The sequence below is a fragment of the Saccostrea echinata genome, unplaced genomic scaffold (assembly GCF_033153115.1).
Source record: "Saccostrea echinata isolate AGI-Se365-2 ecotype Australia unplaced genomic scaffold, CSIRO_AGI_Sech_v1 ptg000056l, whole genome shotgun sequence".
NCBI classification, from domain to species: Eukaryota; Metazoa; Mollusca; class Bivalvia; order Ostreida; family Ostreidae; genus Saccostrea; species Saccostrea echinata.
In genome coordinates, this window is record NW_026889805.1 from 8,394,810 (window position 1) to 8,414,636 (window position 19,827).

Here is a 19,827-nt window from a genome sequence, read left to right on the forward strand (position 1 = left end):
ATACCTTGCTTCAGACAACTTTAAGCAATAAACTTTCATTGAACCTGAGTCTCCCCGTGTTTTTACTTGTTTCTGTCTTTTCGGTGAAGATTTAAACTTTTTAATGATGCCAATTTTTATTTTCATGTTGTGATAAAAATACCACAAGAATGGCCTTGAAATTATGTCATATTTTGCATCATCAAAGGGGAGTAACCAGAATTTTACCATTTTGCAATTTTTAGAGTTGTCGCTCTTTTAAATAGATTTCAACGGAACGAGTCGGACCTAGGTAAAATTTGTCAATGATTGATAATTTTACAGAATTTTTTCAAAAATTTTACTTCAATGTTTGTACAATAATTTTTAGAGTTGTTTTTACTAGAACATTTATTTCACCGTACATCGGACACAAATTAACCATGCATCGGACACTTTCCGATGCATGGGTAATCACTTCCATTTTCATATAAAACCCAAATGACAGCTGTTTCTTACGGAAATAGAAAATAAAAACTCTGAATTTTAAGTGAAAATACAAGTTATCGATATATGACGACTAGAAGTGGACTCAATTTATTTCTGTAAACTAGATGATGATAACCCATGAGACAAAGGCGCGAGTTGCCATATTACTAGCATTGTAAAGCCTTTCTAAGGCGATGTGATGCACCTAAAATCTCTTCACATTTGTGGATCGAAATAGTCATTCAAATTTAACTAGAAGTTTAATTTTTTAATAAAAGATAAAAATGTTTTAATATCAATAATTTTAAAGCACCAAGATAAAGGTATGATATTTTTCTGGTTTAAATACCGTAAGTCCGATGCATGGTGAATATTGTCCGATCCATGGTGAATTCTGACTTATTTCGAAAAAATCGGGTTTTAATGATATTTTCTCAATAAATAGCAAATGATTGTGTCAAAAATTTATATTTTGACCACATTCTACATATTAAGTTCCATTTTGATAATATTCGGTTGGTAGCAATACCGCTAGAACTTGAAGTGCGAGGGTGTCCGATGCATGGTGAATTCACCCTTCATGTAAATATATTTTCATGTGAATATCATGTGAATAAGTTTGTATGATATTCACATAAATTTTTCTTTGCACGATTTTTTTGCAATATGCTCTTCATGTAAAATTCATATGAAAGTTATGTCAAAATGGGTTGAAGTTTTCACACAAATTTCACATCTTGTTTTTCGTCTCTTTCTCATGCAAAGAATTCACATGATTTTCATATGAATTAAATTTATGCAAGACACTCTTGCCTGTGTATACACATATTAACTCTGATAATGTATGTACACCAGTGTTGTGATATATTTTACTGTCTCACCTAATCCAGATACATTGCTGTACTGAGTGTTTCCAGGGATCGCTGGAGCAGGGTGTTTCTTATGACTATCAAACTGCGGAAGGGGGGATGACATTGCTGAGGCACTGTTAGACAGGCTCGAGTTCAGGGACTCGGAACTGTCACTACTACTTCCATGAGTCTCAAAACCTGAAAACAAAAAATGTAGATCCCACATATGATATTGGGTGCAATGAAAAACTGATGGCTACATCATTTAAAATTTAAAAAAATTAATTCTATCAAAATTCTGTTTTACTTATTCTGAATATCAAATCAATCTTTTTAACTAAGATCAATACAGGCTTATGTAAAAGGGGGAGAAACACCACCACCACTGTCAGTGCAGATCTTTACAAAGGACTGAGGAAACTGTCCCAGTAAACCAAATTTCTTTTTTTGAGTAAGAAACCTTTTGGAGTATGAAAAACTTGAAAAATTTATAGTAAATAATGCATTAGGTACAAAGTTTTGTATCAACCTTTCTGTGTATTTACATGAAGACATACTGTATTTTACCATGTATTTTGTACGTAGTTTTTAATCTTAAAACAGCAGTCAATCTATTTCTTTTACCATAAAAAATTCAAAGTTGTAGATAAAATACAATTTGCGTTTACTGCATTTCTTTAAAAATTGTTTTCAAATTACTTTTGGTATCAGGATTGTAAATGTCCACTGATCTGAGTTTGGGTTTCTGAACATAGGTGGTGGGGACACTGGGAACAGGAGGGGCTTTGTTTATGTAGAGGGGCTGCTGGCTTTGACTAGATACATCTAATGAGGTGTGGTTGACCCCGGGAGTAAATTTATCAGTCACTGAGGCACTAGGGAGAGCACAGCGGATCTCACTGGGATCCGCATCTTCTGGTGGGGTCTTGAAAATCTACAAACAATAATGAATGAATGAATATTACAAGCAACTTAACAATAGGAACATGTACTTGTTCAAAACATATTTCTGAATTACCAATCTTTGTTAAATATATAAGCATATTGTACAGGAATGTCTAGTAAGGAAACCTAAAGATGACATACTCTTTCATAATTGTTGATGAGAATCTCTACAATGATGTTGAGGAACTTAATGTCCATAATGGCCGCCACAGATTCTTCCTCTGCCCTCATTAGTGTAGGACCAAAACAAACCCCAAGGTTAGCTACAGTCATCAAATTCTTATCCTGGAACTCTGCTATTCTGAAAACACAATACCAGTCTAGGTGAAAAAAAAGTTCTTATATACATTTATACATATACAACAAATAGAATTATAAACATTCACTCTGAACAAAGCTTTAGGTAAAGATAAAATCTTGTCTTTCCTGCTCCCCTGCATTGATTAATTACCTGTCTATAAATCAGAATTTGTACAACTAAACATGTGCTGGTATAACTTTATATATATATATATATATATATATATATATATATATATATATATATATATATATATATATATGCAGTACATACTTCCTTAAATGGTCAATCAAAATGTCGAGCATTTCAAAGTTTGCCTGTGGCAGTCTGTGGATTAAGGTGTGGAGGTCATGGATACGCAAAGTTTTTGACTCTCGTTCTAAAAATAAAAATCAAATATTGTAAAGAATTTCAGACACAAATAAAAAACTTCACTTTGTAGGTCTTGTTTCTAAATACTGTAACTCTACCGAGATCATGTAATTATGAAACATTTTTCATCATGAAATATTAAATTTAAATTTTCACAAAGAATTGATCTGTAATCTTTTAATCATAATATACTGATGACATCCTCGCAAGCCAGGGGTCCTGAGTCAACACGTTGCCGTTGGACCCCTGGCATATTTCATTCAATATTCCTGGGCTTGCTTCTCTCATTGAGAAGCACCAATCAAATTAAAGCTTTCATAAATAGTTAGATAAGGATTCAGTTGACACCTCAAATGCACGTGTTACAAGTTGTTTATCATAGAATGGCTTAATGTGATTGGTTGAGAGATAAGAAAAACAATCAAGATTTGTAAATTTTCCAAAAGATGTCGCTACATTCAGCCCACAAATATTGAATGAAATATGCCAAGGGGTCCAACGTCAACGTGTTGACTCAGGACCCCTGGCTTGCGAGGATGACTGATGAAGGTACCACATATTTTTATTAATCATATTCATATGTATCACAAACACCTCTGTAAGAAAAACAAACTCCAATAGGTACATTTTCTTTTTAAGTTATAATTTAATTCCTTGAGGTCATCAGATGAACTCATCAGGTCAGAGTTTATTTAAATAAGTAATGAAATCTTATTTACAACTCAATTTTTCTATTAAAATTTCAAAAATTGCAAGAAGATTTATATTATCTAAATAAATTTTAAGGTATGATTTTGAAGAGGATCAAAGAATTCTTTCATCTTTAAGTGTGGGGAGATATTTGGTATTTACATGTCACCATCCAAGTAATGAACTTTATGAATTGAGATGAAAGAATGGGTGATGGATGGTGGTAGGGAGGGAGTAAAATGTAGATGTCAATACACATTATATTGGTAAGCATGTTTAATAGTAAAAGAGAGGGCAAATTGTAGTAAGCAGTTCTCAAAAGCCACAGGTGATGCTTCAAAATTAAGCAATGCATTTATTCTTCACTGTGTCAAATCATAAAATTCATGTATAAAACCCCTAAACATTTCAATTCAAGAGACCCATGGGCCACAAAGCTCACATGAGTAACTTTGTCCTGTTGTTCATGAGATTTTTTTCCTTTTTATTGACATGTAAAACTTTAACTTTTGTCCCTAAGGCATTGACTTCATCAATCATGAATATACAATACATGGGGATGGTTGCATATCAATAGGACCAATTGCTGCTTCATTGTTCTTCATTAGATTTTGAAACAATATTTGGATGTTTGTTTACTGATATGACTAACTGTGACAGTTCTTTTCCTGAGAAGAAGAAGGTTAAATGTATTACTATGACCCCTTTTTTGGCCCAACCCTTAGCCCTAATGGTCCTGATTTGAGAAAACTAGAATCTACACTACATTAGAAAGATTTCATACAATTTTTATAAGAAGTTTTTAAGACTTTCCCCTATATTTTCCCGGTAGATAGACATCTCAGCCCAACAACACCTCGGCCCGTGACGTCTGACACCTCGGCCCTGACAGGTCGTCCCAAGATTTTTGACACGTCGGCCCATATAAAAGACACCTCGGCCCAAGCGAAATTTTATGATGGAAAAAATTAATCCATGGTCTGAATTGTTATTATTATCGATGTTATTATTCTTTTTGACGGTTCAATGATTTTTAAAATAAAAGTCAAGGGGGTGGGGGTCTATAATAGAAAATTGGTTCACTTTCCTAAGCAAATCAGATCAGCACGTTAACTAACATCTATCTCTTGTGGAAAATCCCCAATATATACACTTAAGTGAAACTATGATATATATCAACATTCTTATGATCTTGACTTTCTATAAGATTTGCCGAAATTTTTTCGTTTCATTTTGCATCACTTCTCTGACGATCTGAAACATCTGAGATGGGTTGATAATTCGTGAAAAGATATATATGGACTTCATTCAAACAGTAACTTTTTTGTAAATGCAAGAATTTAATAATTGCAGCTATATTGCAGGAAAATTGCATAAATCGGATAAACGAAGAAATTCTGCTATATGGTTGCGGTCGTTAATCTTGCATTAACAAAAAAAAAAAGGAAGGACATTTTATTGTATATACTTAAGTCAGTATAGATAATCGTATAAAATAATAGTTTAAGTGCGTAAAATAATTGCATTATTGATCTGAACTTCGTGTGTTTCATCATGTTCATTGATTGAAAATCATAGTTTGATACAGATAGCTTAAAATATATTTTTTTAAAAAATCAGGGCTCAAACTAGTTTTAAATGTAAGTGAAATTCTTAAAATATAAATGGATGTAAATGTTCTGAATGACTGTCTCACAATTAACAGATTAAGCCTGCTCATAATTATTCCCTTAATGACACCAATATGACATGCACTGGAGACTCCCAAAGGAAGCGCCGCGGCATCTTGTTTGTTTATCTGTTATATAATTAATTAGCACTTTTACAATTATAATTGTCTTTTTATTCCTTGATTATCGTCAATCATGTAGCTCGTGGAAGGTCTTTTTATTACTAGAAATAATTCTGATTGTTTACTTTTTTCGGTCAAAATTTTATTGAAATCGCAGATAGGAAATATATAATACTTTCTAATAAAAGTTTGCTTGGGCCGAGGTGTCTTATGTATGGGCCGAGGTGTCTTAAATTTTGGGCCGACCAGTCAAAGCCGAGGTGTCATTGGGCCGAGGTGTCAATGGGCCGAGGTGTCGTTGGGCCGAGGTGTCTGACATTCATTTTCCCATGCCATACATTGACCTCTTTGAATACCCATCCTCATCCCCAAGGGCTATATTCATATCTATTCTAACATGTTTTCATTGAACATGTGATTTCTATATTATTAAGTTTGTTAAATAAGTTACAGGTAGTTATACTGTATGGCTGGTTCTGTACAGCATGTCTAGCATGCTCTGTGTCTCAGCCATTCAGGACTTTGTTTAACCCATCCACCCTCCCTCTGCATGCACATAGATGTTAGATGTTAATTATGAATGTGATATCAAGTTATCATGGTAGATACTGTTTCTTTTCAAAGCAGCAAGGCAGATAATCGCATGTTTCATATATTTTGTATCAATAAATGCACAAGTCTTGAAGCAATTAAACACAAATGGTGTTGTAATGATTTTGAATCAAGGAAGTAAATATTTTATGTTCCCTTAAGATTGGGTCAAATTAAAACATAATTTCACACATTTGAATCTACACTCATTACAAAAGCTCTCTAGCAAGATTCATCTCTTCTGGTCCAGTTGTTCTTCAGGAAAAGATTGATAAGTAATACCAGCTTACTGTCACTATTTATAAAATGGTCTCCCCTTGATAAAGGGGCATGACCATGACCCCTCACCTAAAGAGATTGCTTGAAATTGATTGGTTCAAGAGATGAAGTAAAAAATATAACAAGGAACAAAACACAGACAAACTTTGATCAGGAAAGCTGGCTTAATCTTTCAGCTCAGGTGAGCTAATCAAAATATTGAAATAAAAACAGTGTTATCCCCATTCCCATAAACTATAAAACCATTATCAGTACTATGATTGTCATCTCAAACTACATTATTCTACCAAAGACTCCTTGTTAAGTGCTAATAAACCCGAACATGTAGAAGTTAAATATTTAGAGATAGAAAACCAGCACTAGATGCCTATAAATTTACCTTCTGAACCACGACATTCTGAAATCATACAGAACGCATTTAACATTTTGCTGGATAATGAAATTGAAAGGGATGGATTCCCTCCCTTTCAGAGTAACACTTTTGTACTTACTGGCAGCCTGTATCAATGGTTTGTGTAGTTTGAAAGTCATTAATGGTTCTGGCAGTGATCTGAAATGGAAAATTCAATAAACCAGAATTAAACTTCAAATAAACATTAGTGTGGATCATTCACTCATAAAACAGAAGGTTCAGACAAACATTAGAGTGGCCATGGATCATTCACTCATAAAACCAGAAAGTTCAAATAAACATTAGAGTGGATCATCCACTAATAAAACTAGAAACTTCAAACAAACATTAGAGTGGATCATTCATTCATAAAACCAGAAAAGTTCAGATAAACATTAGGGTGGATCATTCACTCATACAACCAGAAAGTTTAGATAAACATTAGAGTGGATCATTCACTCATAAAACCAGAAAGTTCAGGCAATCATTAGAGTGACCTACTTTTGAGTCAACATGATATGAAGTCCCAAGCTGCATCAACTGATGAAATTTGATGATCCTATTCCTTATAGTAGGCAAAATATCAGTTTTCATAAAACATCATTCTAGGTCAACTTTGAAGTGACCTGGAGGCCACATCCTTTGCCCCAGGGTGATGCCTTGAATAATTTTTACTCTACAACATATCCTTATACTTATGTGTAAGTTTGGTGATAATCTGTCCAATGGTTTTTGGGGAAATTTTTTTTAGCATCCACTACTATTTATTTTATTTCCTTAATTATCTCCCCTTGTTTAAGGGTCACATCCCTTTTATCAGTATAAATGAAAGCCCTTGGAACAAGGATACTATGTCACAAATTTGACAAAAACTGGCCTAAGTCCTTCTTCAGATATGGTCCCATTGATGCACACTGTTAATCACACACCACACAAATGGTCATAGCATTAGCTTTTTCAGCCTTCAACTTAGAAGAGCTTACAATAAACATATATCCCAGTCTATTAAATATATTTATCTACCTATGTCTTACCTAAGATAATTTTTAACAGCACTTGTTATAGTCTTAATTTCAAACTGGTTTGGGTCACAAATATCAATTTTGTCTCTTTTCTTTGGATCTGCAAGAAATGGAAGAATTTTTATCCAAATTGGCTAGTAAATCTAATCTGAGGAATTCTGTTTACAACTTGTACACCTGTGAATTACCTAAGCCTTGCGACATAAGCTTGTTTACTTTTGAGTTCACTCCAACCAATCTATAAAGGCCTTGCTCTTGTAGTCCTGCAAAGAACATTCATATGTGTATTTCCTCAATATGAAGGTTAAATGTGTAAAATGATCAGCATCAAAAATAATTTGCAAAATTGTAAATACCATTTTTTTTTAATCAATACAATTTTGTATATTATAAACCACAATTTATTTAAGAGAACTTCATGCAGGCCTAATTTAGCATGAATGACTGCTAACCAATATTAAGTTATCAACAGTAACACAGTATCAACAAGTACTATGTATGTATTACTTTTCAAGTAGGCCTTAAAAGTTGTTTCATAATTAATACAATGCTGTTGTCTTCGCACAAGTAGATGAACAAGTTACCGATATATAATATTTTTAAGTTTAACACACAGTTCATATACTTAAGTTTTTTTTTACCATTAATATTGAAAATACATGTACAGTCCTTTTACATGTGTAGTACTGTTCCATATGTTACATCTATTACTAGTATGTTGAGTGTTTATTGACACAAATAGATTTACATTTCCACATACTTTATAGACTAGATAAAATTGATATATCAAGCCAGTATAATTGTAACAATGTGTTATTCGTACCTCTAGATTCCACAGCGGCTATACATCTTTTAATAAAAGAAAATCCTATGTCATCTAATGAAGCTAAAAATGAAAAGAAATGTCAGATAAGATTTTACAGTATTTGTAAATCTTTAAAAGTCATTTTTTTTTCAAATTATTAATGATTCAAACGAATGTAAATTAATTTAGTTTGTGTCTGTAGTACATGTAATTTGTGATCAATATGCAATTTAATGTACCGGTACCAACTTGAAACATAGGTAATCAAAGATTACGAAGCTCACCTCGATGAATGTTATCTACATGTAAGGCAAATTTCACATCATATTTTTTTTCTAGTTAGGGTACATCCCAAGATCAATATCCATGCAAGTTTGATTTAATTATAGACCTGCTCAAAAAACTTTTGACCTGTTTAGTAATCAAGAAAATTTTGGTCACTTCCAACATCCAAAGCAAGTCTGGAAGTTTTCATCCTTAGATGCACCATCTATGCAAGTTTAATCATAACAGGCCATAATATTATATAGCTACTCCAAAAAATTACCCTGGTCACTCATCTGGAAAATGTACATCAGATTCAGAATCCAAGGCAAGTCTGGAAGTGTCCATCCCTAGATACATCATCCATGCTAATTTGGTTAAAATATGGCTAAAATTCACTCATGTGGAAAATCTAGGTCAGATCCAGCATTCGAAGCAGGTTGGTTAGTGTACATCCCTAGATGCATCATCCATGAAAGTTTGGTCCAGGTAGGGCTTATAGTTACTTGGAAACGAGACTACTCCTAAATCTAAACCTGGTCTCACATGTGGAAAATCTAGGTCAGATCCAGCATCCGAAGCAAGTGTGGTAGTGTCCATCCCTGGATGCATCATCCATGCAAGTTTGGTCCAGGTAGGGCTTATAGTTACTTGGGAATGGACCTGCTCCTAAAACTTTAACCTGGTCACTCATCTGGAAAATCTAGGTCAGATCCAGCATCCGAAGCAAGTGTGGTAGTGTCCATCCCTAGATGCATCATCCATGCAAGTTTGGTCCAGGTAGGGCTTATAGTTACTTGGGAATGAACCTGCTCCTTAAACTTAAACCTGGTCACTCATCCGGAAAATCTGGTTCAGATCCAGCATCCGAAGTAAGTGTGGCCATGTCCATCCCTAGATGCATCATCCATGCAAGTTTGGTCCAGGTAGGGCTTATAGTTACTTGGGAATGGACCTGCTCCTAAAACTTTAACCTGGTCACTCATCTGGAAAATCTAGGTCAGATCCAGCATCCGAAGCAAGTGTGGTAGTGTCCATCCCTGGATGCATCATCCATGCAAGTTTGGTCCAGGTAGGGCTTATAGTTACTTGGGAATGGACCTGCTCCTAAAACTTTAACCTGGTCACTCATCTGGAAAATCTAGGTCAGATCCAGCATCCGAAGCAAGTGTGGTAGTGTCCATCCCTAGATGCATCATCCATGCAAGTTTGGTCCAGGTAGGGCTTATAGTTACTTGGGAATGGGACTTGCTCCTAAAACTTTAACCTGGGACGCCGACGCTAACGCCGACGCCGGGGGTATAGCATAAGCTCATCTCGACTTCGTCGAGGTGAGCTAAAAATGAAATATCCAATCAATATGCTACACATGTATTATCAATTACTTTTGCATGCTGTGTTAATACCTCAGACTGGTATCTGAATATAAAAGTTAAGATTAAATCATAGAATTATAAGAATATTTCATACAGTCCTCTGATGAAGTGTTTGGTGTGGTATAAACTGGTTCCCGGCCATCCATAGCATCCATCCACAGCTTCCTGTCATCATCAGACAGTGCCTGAAATGTCAGCATGTCAGGCCTACAAGGACAAAATTATTGTGGTGTTGACAAAAAAACTTCACAACTGAAATAAACAAACTTTACTGTACCTCACATCTATGCTACATAAAGGAATTATTCCCCTCCTAACAACTCACACTAAAATAAACATAATACTGCTACAGATATGGAAAAATTTGATTCATTTTTTTCTCATTATGGCAAGTAAATAACTCTCTTTTGATAATATATAAACAATATATGATTAAAATTATGAATTTCAAAGTGAAAAAAGACTGGTTGTGTAATCTCAATTTTTTCAGTATTCTGTAGTAAGCTGCATTAAACACTGACCTTCCATCCACAGTAATGTCAAAACAGAACCTTTTGTCAATAGTTTGGGAAGCTCGTCTTACACAAGATTTCAGTGTAAACTTTTCTGTAACTGGTTGGCTCTGATAAATAAAAATCATCATTTAATTCCCCCAAAAGCAAAACAAACTGCCATAATGATAAATCATTTCCACAACCATTAAAAGCAATGCAATAACATGACAAGAGGCCCATGGGCTTTGAAAGTCACCTGTGTATCTTGAGTTTTTTTTCACATACTCTCTAAGACACTAATACAGATATTCAATGACTTTATTTTACTTATGGAAAAAGTTATTCGGCTAAGTTCAAAGAGAAGATCTTTAAAAATTGCAAGAATTTTGATGGTTTTCTGTCTGTCACCCTGGGGCAAGTTTCTCCCGTTTTGGTCCTCTTTCTCCATTAATACTGCATAACAAAACTGACTGTTACTTCCCCGGCCATTTCAGAAAAGAAACTGAAATTGTTTGAAAGTTTCCAAACAATGCCCAGTATGTGGAAGGATACTAACAGCTCATCTTGAGTGACCTAAATACATGTATTAGCTGATGTTTTTGTACATACCAGTTTTCCAGTGACTTGATTGTATGGCATCATATGAAATATCTTCCCTTCTTTTTTGTACCAGCAGTAATATTTGGTCCAGGTTGTTCCCATCACCTCTGTAATGATCATCAATCAAGCATTACTTTCATGACTGATTTCACAAGTATAAATATTATGTCATACAAACAAAAATACCATTTACTAAAACTATAGTAAATATTAAGATGTTCAAACAAGATAAGTTTTCTTCTCACTTTTCTCCATTAGGTACAGATATCCCTCCTTTGTACAGCCTTTGTTTGTCTGGGTCACTCCACTAGGTTTCTGCAATGAAAATTGTTATTTGTCAGTGTGTGTTAGGTGAATAACTAAATAACATTGTATTTGTTGTCAAATACAGGTAGGTATTGAAAACACCGTTGGACTTCGGTATCTCAAACACTGATATCTTGAATACCCTGGATATGTTGAAATGATTTGGTAGTCTCAACCACTTATTCTTTAAGTATTTAACTCTTGATATCTCAAATACTCAGATATTTTGAGATTTTTTCTTAATCCCAACTAGTTTGAGATAACAAGGTTTGACTGTACTTGTATTAAACAACATCAGACATCTATAAAGAGAGCAGAATTCCTAATATAATGATTAACCTAAAAATAACAAAGCTCTCTACATATAGGTGGTAAAAGTCAATAATGATTTATCTACAAATGACACTTGTTAATTCTACACCTTTTAAGCAGAATGGCTACAATTATAAACAAGAACCATCACCCTAGTAGCACAAATTAAAAAGAATAGCAGTTCTATTACAAAAGCACTTTAATACGTCTACATGTATTTCAAGAATTAAAGCCCTTAGTAACTATTCGACAAACACATGTACATAAGTTGTATTTCATTTCATAAAAATTTCCTGGGAAAAAATAATTAACCAAAAGTCTGATGAAACTGAATTCTACTGATCTGTACCTAAAATAATGGAGAAGAAAAGTTGCAGTTTCACATTTCAACAATTGTTGGCTAGTTTTACATTTACAGAAGTTTTATTGAAATCGGATCAAAACTGTAGATGGAGTGGGAAAAAATTCAACTCATAATTCTGTTTTTAATGCACAAGGCAACATTATTCATTGAAATCAAAAGCCAAAGGAAGGAATTGTATACCTTTGCTTAGTGTACCTGTGTACCAAATTTGATTAAATCAGACCAAAAACCTAATAGTAGCATTTAAAAGAATTTCAAAGAAATTTCTATTTTTAATTACCAGGGCAACATTCTTCATCAAACTCAAGAGCCAACATATCATGGTATGGTCAATAATTAATTGCATGCCAAAACTGTATGAAGAACTTTGATTTGGAAGAATTTACAGAAAATTCTATTTTAAGTAACCATGGCAATCATGGTAATCATGGCATTGAAATCAGGTCAAAACTGTAAGAGCTTTAACATTTTGAAAAATTGTTTACAGACAAATATCCAGAAGATTGACAGTGGATGGACACTTCACCATTAAAAAATCTCTCTTCAGTAGAGGAAAAATGGAGAAAAGCAAATTCCAAAATCAACAAATGCACTGGCAATGAACTAATGATTCTAATAAAATACTGATAAGTAACCCCAAAGCCAGAACTGCTGAAATCCAGTGTAAGGTCAATTGTACATATATATGTATTAGCATCATTTAATCTAACCTATTCATTGATTCTTTTATTAACAAAGGAAAATATATCTCTCCAAAAAAATGTTATGGCCCAGTGTGCAGTGTGCTTAAAGTACTCACCCAAAGTATGGACTAAAAAAGGTCAATTATACAGCTGACCAGTGTAAAAATTATTATGAGAGAGAGCTGAAGTGCATCTGTTCAATTCACAAAGTAACAACAAAAACAAGCTAACAAGTCCAGAGTTTTTAGGAAGCAAAGAACTAGAGTATCAATTTCTTTAAAATAAAACTTGTAAAACAGTCATTTTGTCTGTAAGCTTCAAAACAAATATAGACTTTTTCTAAGTACATATTTGTATAAGTGAAGGTGTCCGACCCATAATAGCCTCAGATAAAATTGAATGCATAACAGATATGTATGGGCTGAATACTCTATATTTAGAAATAATTTTCATGTTTTAGTACTATTATGTAAGAGAGGAATGTGTCCTAATTTATGTCCTTGAAGAGTTATTTCCCCTTGCTTTTAATAAAAATCTATCTGGTAAAAAAAATTAGTTGTCAATCCTTTTTCAACTCATAATAGTTAAAATACTTCCTTTAACCATAGCATTTATTAATATTCTTAGTATTTAAATTTTTATTTTCAAAAATCTGCTTGTCCCCATAGACGTCAATGCAATCTTCATTGATTAATTATTACTTAATACATTTTTGAAAATTTCTCTTGCTAAATCCTTTTTCTACTCTAAAATGCTTTGAATTAATAGTAGAGTATTTTATACATGATGGATGTTTAAGGTTAGAAAATTGTGTCCTAATATGGGTGGATACCTTTAAGTAAAACAAAAATATTTAGAGCATTATCATCAAAGAGAAAAATCTATCAGGTACATTTGTATTACATATTTCCAAACATATGTAGTAAAATCATAAACTAGTCTGATATGTTACAGACTGAATGATGATACTAATTTTGGCACATGCATAGAAAAATAAAAAATTTTGGTGTGTTGAAATAAATACCATTTCCATTGCATTTTCCTGTCAATAAATAAATGTTTTCCATAACCAACTATTCAATGTATAGTACTAAACTTGTAATAAATGCATGTGTCAGTCTTGGCTATATGTTTGTGGGTCAGGTTTACACAGTAAGGCACAATCTTCTCCATGATAATCTACTCACTCGATTGTCCAACATCTTAAACATCAAAGTCTCTGTGTACTCCTTTTGACTTTCAAAACTCTCCCGTGTCTGAAAGAAAATAATTCTTTTATAAAATATGTATATGAACACAATGTGTTTTAGTTGAACATTTTTACAATTAATTTTGTATGTTTTACCTTCTGAAGGATTTTCTGGAGATGCATAGAAGACTCTTTGAGCTCATTACTGGCATCAAAACCTATATAACGATTAATCAAAATACAATGTCATTGCAATACATACAAACATAACCACATGCAGACATTTTTATTTGAAATAAATACATATTTTCAGGTGTCTATTTTCTTACCTTGGTGATAAAATGTGAACAAACTATACATAAAGGCTAGAATCTGTAAGGAAGAAAATTACATTAACTTATTTTTTCTTTAATGTTTTGTTGTTTTTAGTGAAATTCAAATTCTATCGGAATGCTACAATAATATGACACAGTCTGAGTAATTAATAAACTTGTTAATATTAAAATAGCTCTTTTATGATTAATACTTTAATACTCACTGTTTCTACAAAATCAAATTTCTTTCTTTCTTGGACCTCTTGTAATTTAAGGACATATTTCATGGAGCATTCTCTAAAGCTCCGAAATTCCATCTCAAGAGTTGCGTCAGCCTGAACATTAATATAATACATTTTTAAACCTTTTTCCCCTATCTCATCAAAATGAAAATCCTATATGTTCATTTCTTTCTCTTATTCTTTTTCCAGATTAGTGATTTATACCTCTTGAAGGGTGTTGTCATTCATTTTGGACTTAAGGTTAAGATATCTCTCTAATGACTGGCAGATTTTTGCTGTATGTCTATCAAATGCTTTCTTCTCCTCCTTAAATAACAATAGCATAAACTCATGCAAAACAATTTCAGACATAATGTTGTTTGAAAAATTCATATGAAAAAATGTAACTAATTTAAAGTGCATATTTCCCCTTATATTACATGAACAGAGATCTGTGCTAGATTAATGCTATACCAGTACCTTTAAGATATGATTCACTCTAATGTTAAACTTACCTTGACTGAACCTATCTGTTCCTTCCTGAATTTGTCTAGTTGCTGGAAGAAGTCTGTCACCTTTGACAACTTAAATAGATCATTAAGAAATTAAAACAATCAAACAGATAAATATGGATACTATTCTGTAAAATTAAAAGAAAAAGTATCTCCAACAGTTGCATGTTTGACATGAAATGTTAAAAATAACATATGAAAAACAAGAAGATTCTATGGCAATATAAATAAGATACCATTCTATCTCTCTCCTCTTCAACTCTCAATATCAGCTTCCCAAACTCCTTTAAGGAACCAGCTTTAAAAAATATATATAATCACCAATTAGTATCTAACATTCTACCAAAATATATTAGCTATTGTAATATAGGGGTGCAAATGATGTACCAATATACAGTAAAACACATTAAAGTAAAACACATTTAAGTTAAATAATGAATCCATGCTTAAAGCGAAGCGATTTTCATTCCCTGTGGGCTTAAATCACATTGTAAACTGAACAGATATAAAGAATTATGTTTATAATAAAGCAAAATCACTTGTCCTGGCACTTAACTATGCATGTTTTACTGTACACAAAATAATCGTTCCATAATGCAATACAAAATCTGTATTCCTGTGTATCACAATTTAATCTATATATAAATATAATTAAGGTGAATTTGATTTTCTTTATTTATTTATGCTTTTTTTAAGTTTGTTCAGAGCTTATTCAATACTTTACAGTGTATTTAAGTTTGTTCAGAGCTTATTCATTACTTTACAGTGTATTTAAGTTTGTTCAGAGCTTATTCAATACTTTACAGTGTATTTAAGTTTGTTCAGAGCTTATTCAATACTTTACAGTGTATTTAAGTTTGTTCAGAGCTTATTCAATACTTTACAGTGTATTTAAGAAAGAAGATAATAATCTGCCACTTTTATCCTTTCACATTAAATGTATAGAGGATTTCTCTCATTCCAGAAGAGACACAAATTATATAGAAAATTATAAAAGGTGAGATCACAATATGTATCGTGATACAGTCCCAATGTTTCATGATATACCATGATATGCTTTACGTATATCATTACACCCATATTGTAATACCCATGCATACATATGAGGGTTGTCCAAAAAGCCAAGTGTGTGGGGTAATATTTTAATAAAGACCAGGATTGAGTGAATGTATAAAAATCAGATTAACACACAATAATTAATGAAAGATATCAACATAAATACTTTGAATATACAAGATCCACTGCCCAGTCCAAGGTTGAGCCAGATTCATTATAACATTAGAAAATTTTTATTATTCTCTATTATATGGTAGTCCTGATCAGGGACTCAATACTAATATCCAAATTTTTGAAGCAGTACACGCATATATAGCAAAAACAAAATGTTTTACTTGAACACTGCCATGTAAATGCATATAACATTTGTCAATATTTCCAGACCAGTCCTTCATTGTAATTTTCCCTTTCTTTTTCCTTGCATTTTCTTTCATAACGTTTGTCTGATTAATGTTATACAGAGTATTTACCTTTACCTTGCTGTAGGGAGAGGGCTAAAATAGGCTATGCCTGCTGCCTAATCCCATTCACTTGATGTGAATAAAATCATGTATAAATTAAAAAAAATATTTTCTCTTTCTGTCTAATACAATGTAACTGATACTAATAACATCAGAAAATAACACCAGCCATTTTAGTAATGTTGCACTTAAAGGAGCTGATAATGCAAAAACTACAATAGAAAAAAAACTCTTTTAAGTTATATTCTGTATAGCCTACACTGATTTCTGTGTAAATGCAAATTTTAAGGAAAATCTATCATCTAGGTATTTTTAGGGACCATCTCAAAATGCAGTTACATTTACTATACAATTGAATGAAGAAATGCTTTTTTCACACTTCAAAGCAAATTATAAAAATACTACAACAGATTTTTGCTGAAATTATAATATGTGATAAGGTATACTATATTGTACATTATATGTAAGAAACACAAAATTCTATCATCTGCATGATTTCAAGAGGGGTCATCTTATATTAAAATGTCAATATTTTCCTGTTTGTATGGATTACTGCAAAATTTCATTATGTCACTTAGGATTAACACCGAAAATAACAAAAAAAAAAAAAGTCGTGACGCTTAAATTTACATTCCTGTTTCTAAAAATTGAAGAACATATGTTTTAGCACAAACATAAACACCATAAAGATTTCCATCCATCTATTAGTTAAAAAAAACATTTTTAAACAAGACGCCCATGGGCCACATCGCTCACCTGAACACAATGGCTAGGAAAAAGCACAAATCAATTCAGTATTGAAAAGTTTAGGGGGGGGGGGGGGCTTGAATTTTAAACTACCTGAGGATGCTTCAATATCAATATAACAAATGGCTTTGCTGTTCTTGAGTAGTAGATTTTTAAAGATTTTTTCCTATATATTCCTTTGTAAATATTTGATACCCCATTGTGGCCCCTCCCTACCCCCAGGGGTAATCAGTGGAACAAAATTTAATCTACACTACCCAATAATGCTTCCATATCAATATGACTATATGACTAAACATGGCTTTGCTGTTCTTGAGACAAAGATTTTTTTTCCTTTATATTCCTATGTAAAACTTAGATCATCCATTATGACCCCACCCTACCCCCGGGGGTCATGATTTGAACAAACTTGAATCTACAATACCTGAGAATGCTTCCATTTCAATATGACTAAACATGGCTTTGCTGTTCTTGAGAAGAAGATTTTTAAATTTTTTTCCTATATTTCTATGTAAAACTTTGATCCCACCTTGTGGCCCCACCCTACCCCCAGGGGTCATGATTTGAACAAATTTGAATCTATACTACCTGAGGATGCTTACATATCAATATGACTAAACAAGGCTTTGCTGTTCTTGAGAAGATTTTTAAATTTTTTTTTCTATATATTCCTATGTAAAACTTTGAACCCCCAGTGTTGCCCCACCCTAACCCTAGGGGTCATGATTTGAACAAACTTGAATCTACACTATCTGAGGACGCTTCCATATCAATATGACTAAACAAGGCTTTGCTGTTCTTGAGAAGAAGATTTTTTTAAAAGTTTTTCCCTATATATTCCTATGTAAAACTTTGATCCACCATTCTGGCCCCACCGTAACCCCAAGGGTCATGATTTGAACAAACTTAAATCTACACTATCTGAGGATGCTTCCATATTAATATGACAAATCATGGCTTTGCTGTTCTTAAGAAGATTTTTAAAGATATTTTCATATATATTTTTATGTAAAACTTTGATCCCCCATTGTGACCCCACCCAACCCCCAGGGGTCGTGATTTGAACAAACTTGAATCTACAATATCTGAGGATGCTTCCATATCAATATAACAAATCATGGCTTTGCTGTTCTTGAGAAGAAGATTTTTAAAGTTTTTTCCTATATATTCCTATATAAAACTTTGATCCCCCATTGTGGCCCCACCCTACCCCCAGGGGTCATGATTTGAACAAACTTGAATCTACACTATATAAGAAAGGTTTCCTATAAGTTTCAACTTTTTTGGGCCATTGATTCTGGAGAAGAAGATTTTTAAAATATGCCACCAAATTTTCACCATTTCTGAATTATCTCCCCTTGAATGAGGATGTGGTCCTTCATTTGAATAAACTTGAATCCCCTTCACCCAAGGATGCTTTGTGGCAAGTTTGGTTAAAATTGGCCCAGTGGTTCTGGGGAAGAAGTTGGAAATGTGAAAAGTTTACAGACAGACAGACAGACGGACAGACAGACGGACTACAGACAAAATGTGATCAGAAAAGCTCACTTGAGCTTTCAGCTCAGGTAAGCTAAAAATCAATTCTTGAAAAATGTAATTAAGAATTTTTACCTTTGATTTCTTAAATTTGTTAAATCTGATAAATTATGTGGAAATAATTGCTTACAAAGTGTAAATACGATTTATTTCACTAAGCTGCACAATGTATTGCTCAATGGAAACCCAGTGGGCCCTCTTAAATTTTATAGTTTTGATGTTTTTTATGAAAAAAATAATCATTTAAATACAAATACTTTATTACAAAGTATATAACATTTTAACCCTGGGCCTTCTACATCTTCTTGGACCTTTTTAGACTGATTTTTACTTATAATTTAAGTTCAAACAATGAAAACCAAATTTTTACTTGGACTTAGAAAACAAAAATTGGTATACACTATGCATATCTATTACCATTCAAAATGACAAAAATACCATTGTCTGCAAGCTTTTTGGACAGCCCTTGTATATATTAATTGCATATTCTTGGCCACTTTCATTACTATACCTATTTTTTCTTCATCATCTGTCAGTTTTTCTCCAATGCATTCAAATTTAAAATCCATCATTTTCTGTGCAAAACTTTGCCATGCTTTACCCATTTCTGTAAATAAAAATCACAAGTGGTTATACAGTGAAATCTTTAATAGAAACCACAAAATAGTTAAAAGAGTATATTCTTTCATTATTGATTTTTTTTTTCAGAAGACCATATTTTTTTTTCTATATTAACGTCTTCGGTGTTTTTCACCCATGTTTTAAAAACTGCCTTTTTCATCCATTATTAATGACTTTTACCTGGGTACATTGAAATCTTACAAAACCACTGGCGATATTTAGATTATTGGGGGGACAAAATGACCCGCTTTCTCAGGCTGTGATTTTTGGGTCATGAAAAACACT

The 19,827-nt window shown here is 32.8% G+C and overlaps 1 protein-coding gene across 4 annotated transcripts in view; it reads right to left on the reverse strand.

Moving 5' to 3' along the window:
* The window catches only part of LOC133173703 (rho GTPase-activating protein 26-like), a 30,644-nt gene that overhangs the window by 8,639 nt on the left and 2,178 nt on the right, over positions 1-19,827 (reverse strand). For all 4 annotated transcript variants that reach the window (XM_061308712.1, XM_061308711.1, XM_061308710.1 and 1 more), the window contains exons 2-21: positions 19,433-19,528; positions 15,358-15,419; positions 15,125-15,193; positions 14,835-14,936; positions 14,613-14,723; positions 14,404-14,446; positions 14,231-14,292; positions 14,073-14,141; positions 11,466-11,535; positions 11,230-11,327; positions 10,648-10,748; positions 10,221-10,333; positions 8,505-8,567; positions 7,870-7,944; positions 7,694-7,781; positions 6,760-6,818; positions 2,818-2,923; positions 2,385-2,544; positions 1,998-2,232; positions 1,329-1,496 (exon numbers count right to left, since the gene is read on the reverse strand). In XM_061308712.1, coding sequence (XP_061164696.1) covers positions 1,329-1,496; positions 1,998-2,232; positions 2,385-2,544; positions 2,818-2,923; positions 6,760-6,818; positions 7,694-7,781; positions 7,870-7,944; positions 8,505-8,567; positions 10,221-10,333; positions 10,648-10,748; positions 11,230-11,327; positions 11,466-11,535; positions 14,073-14,141; positions 14,231-14,292; positions 14,404-14,446; positions 14,613-14,723; positions 14,835-14,936; positions 15,125-15,193; positions 15,358-15,419; positions 19,433-19,528 — 1,950 coding nt within the window. The remainder of the gene's footprint in view (positions 1-1,328; positions 1,497-1,997; positions 2,233-2,384; positions 2,545-2,817; positions 2,924-6,759; positions 6,819-7,693; positions 7,782-7,869; positions 7,945-8,504; positions 8,568-10,220; positions 10,334-10,647; positions 10,749-11,229; positions 11,328-11,465; positions 11,536-14,072; positions 14,142-14,230; positions 14,293-14,403; positions 14,447-14,612; positions 14,724-14,834; positions 14,937-15,124; positions 15,194-15,357; positions 15,420-19,432; positions 19,529-19,827) is intronic.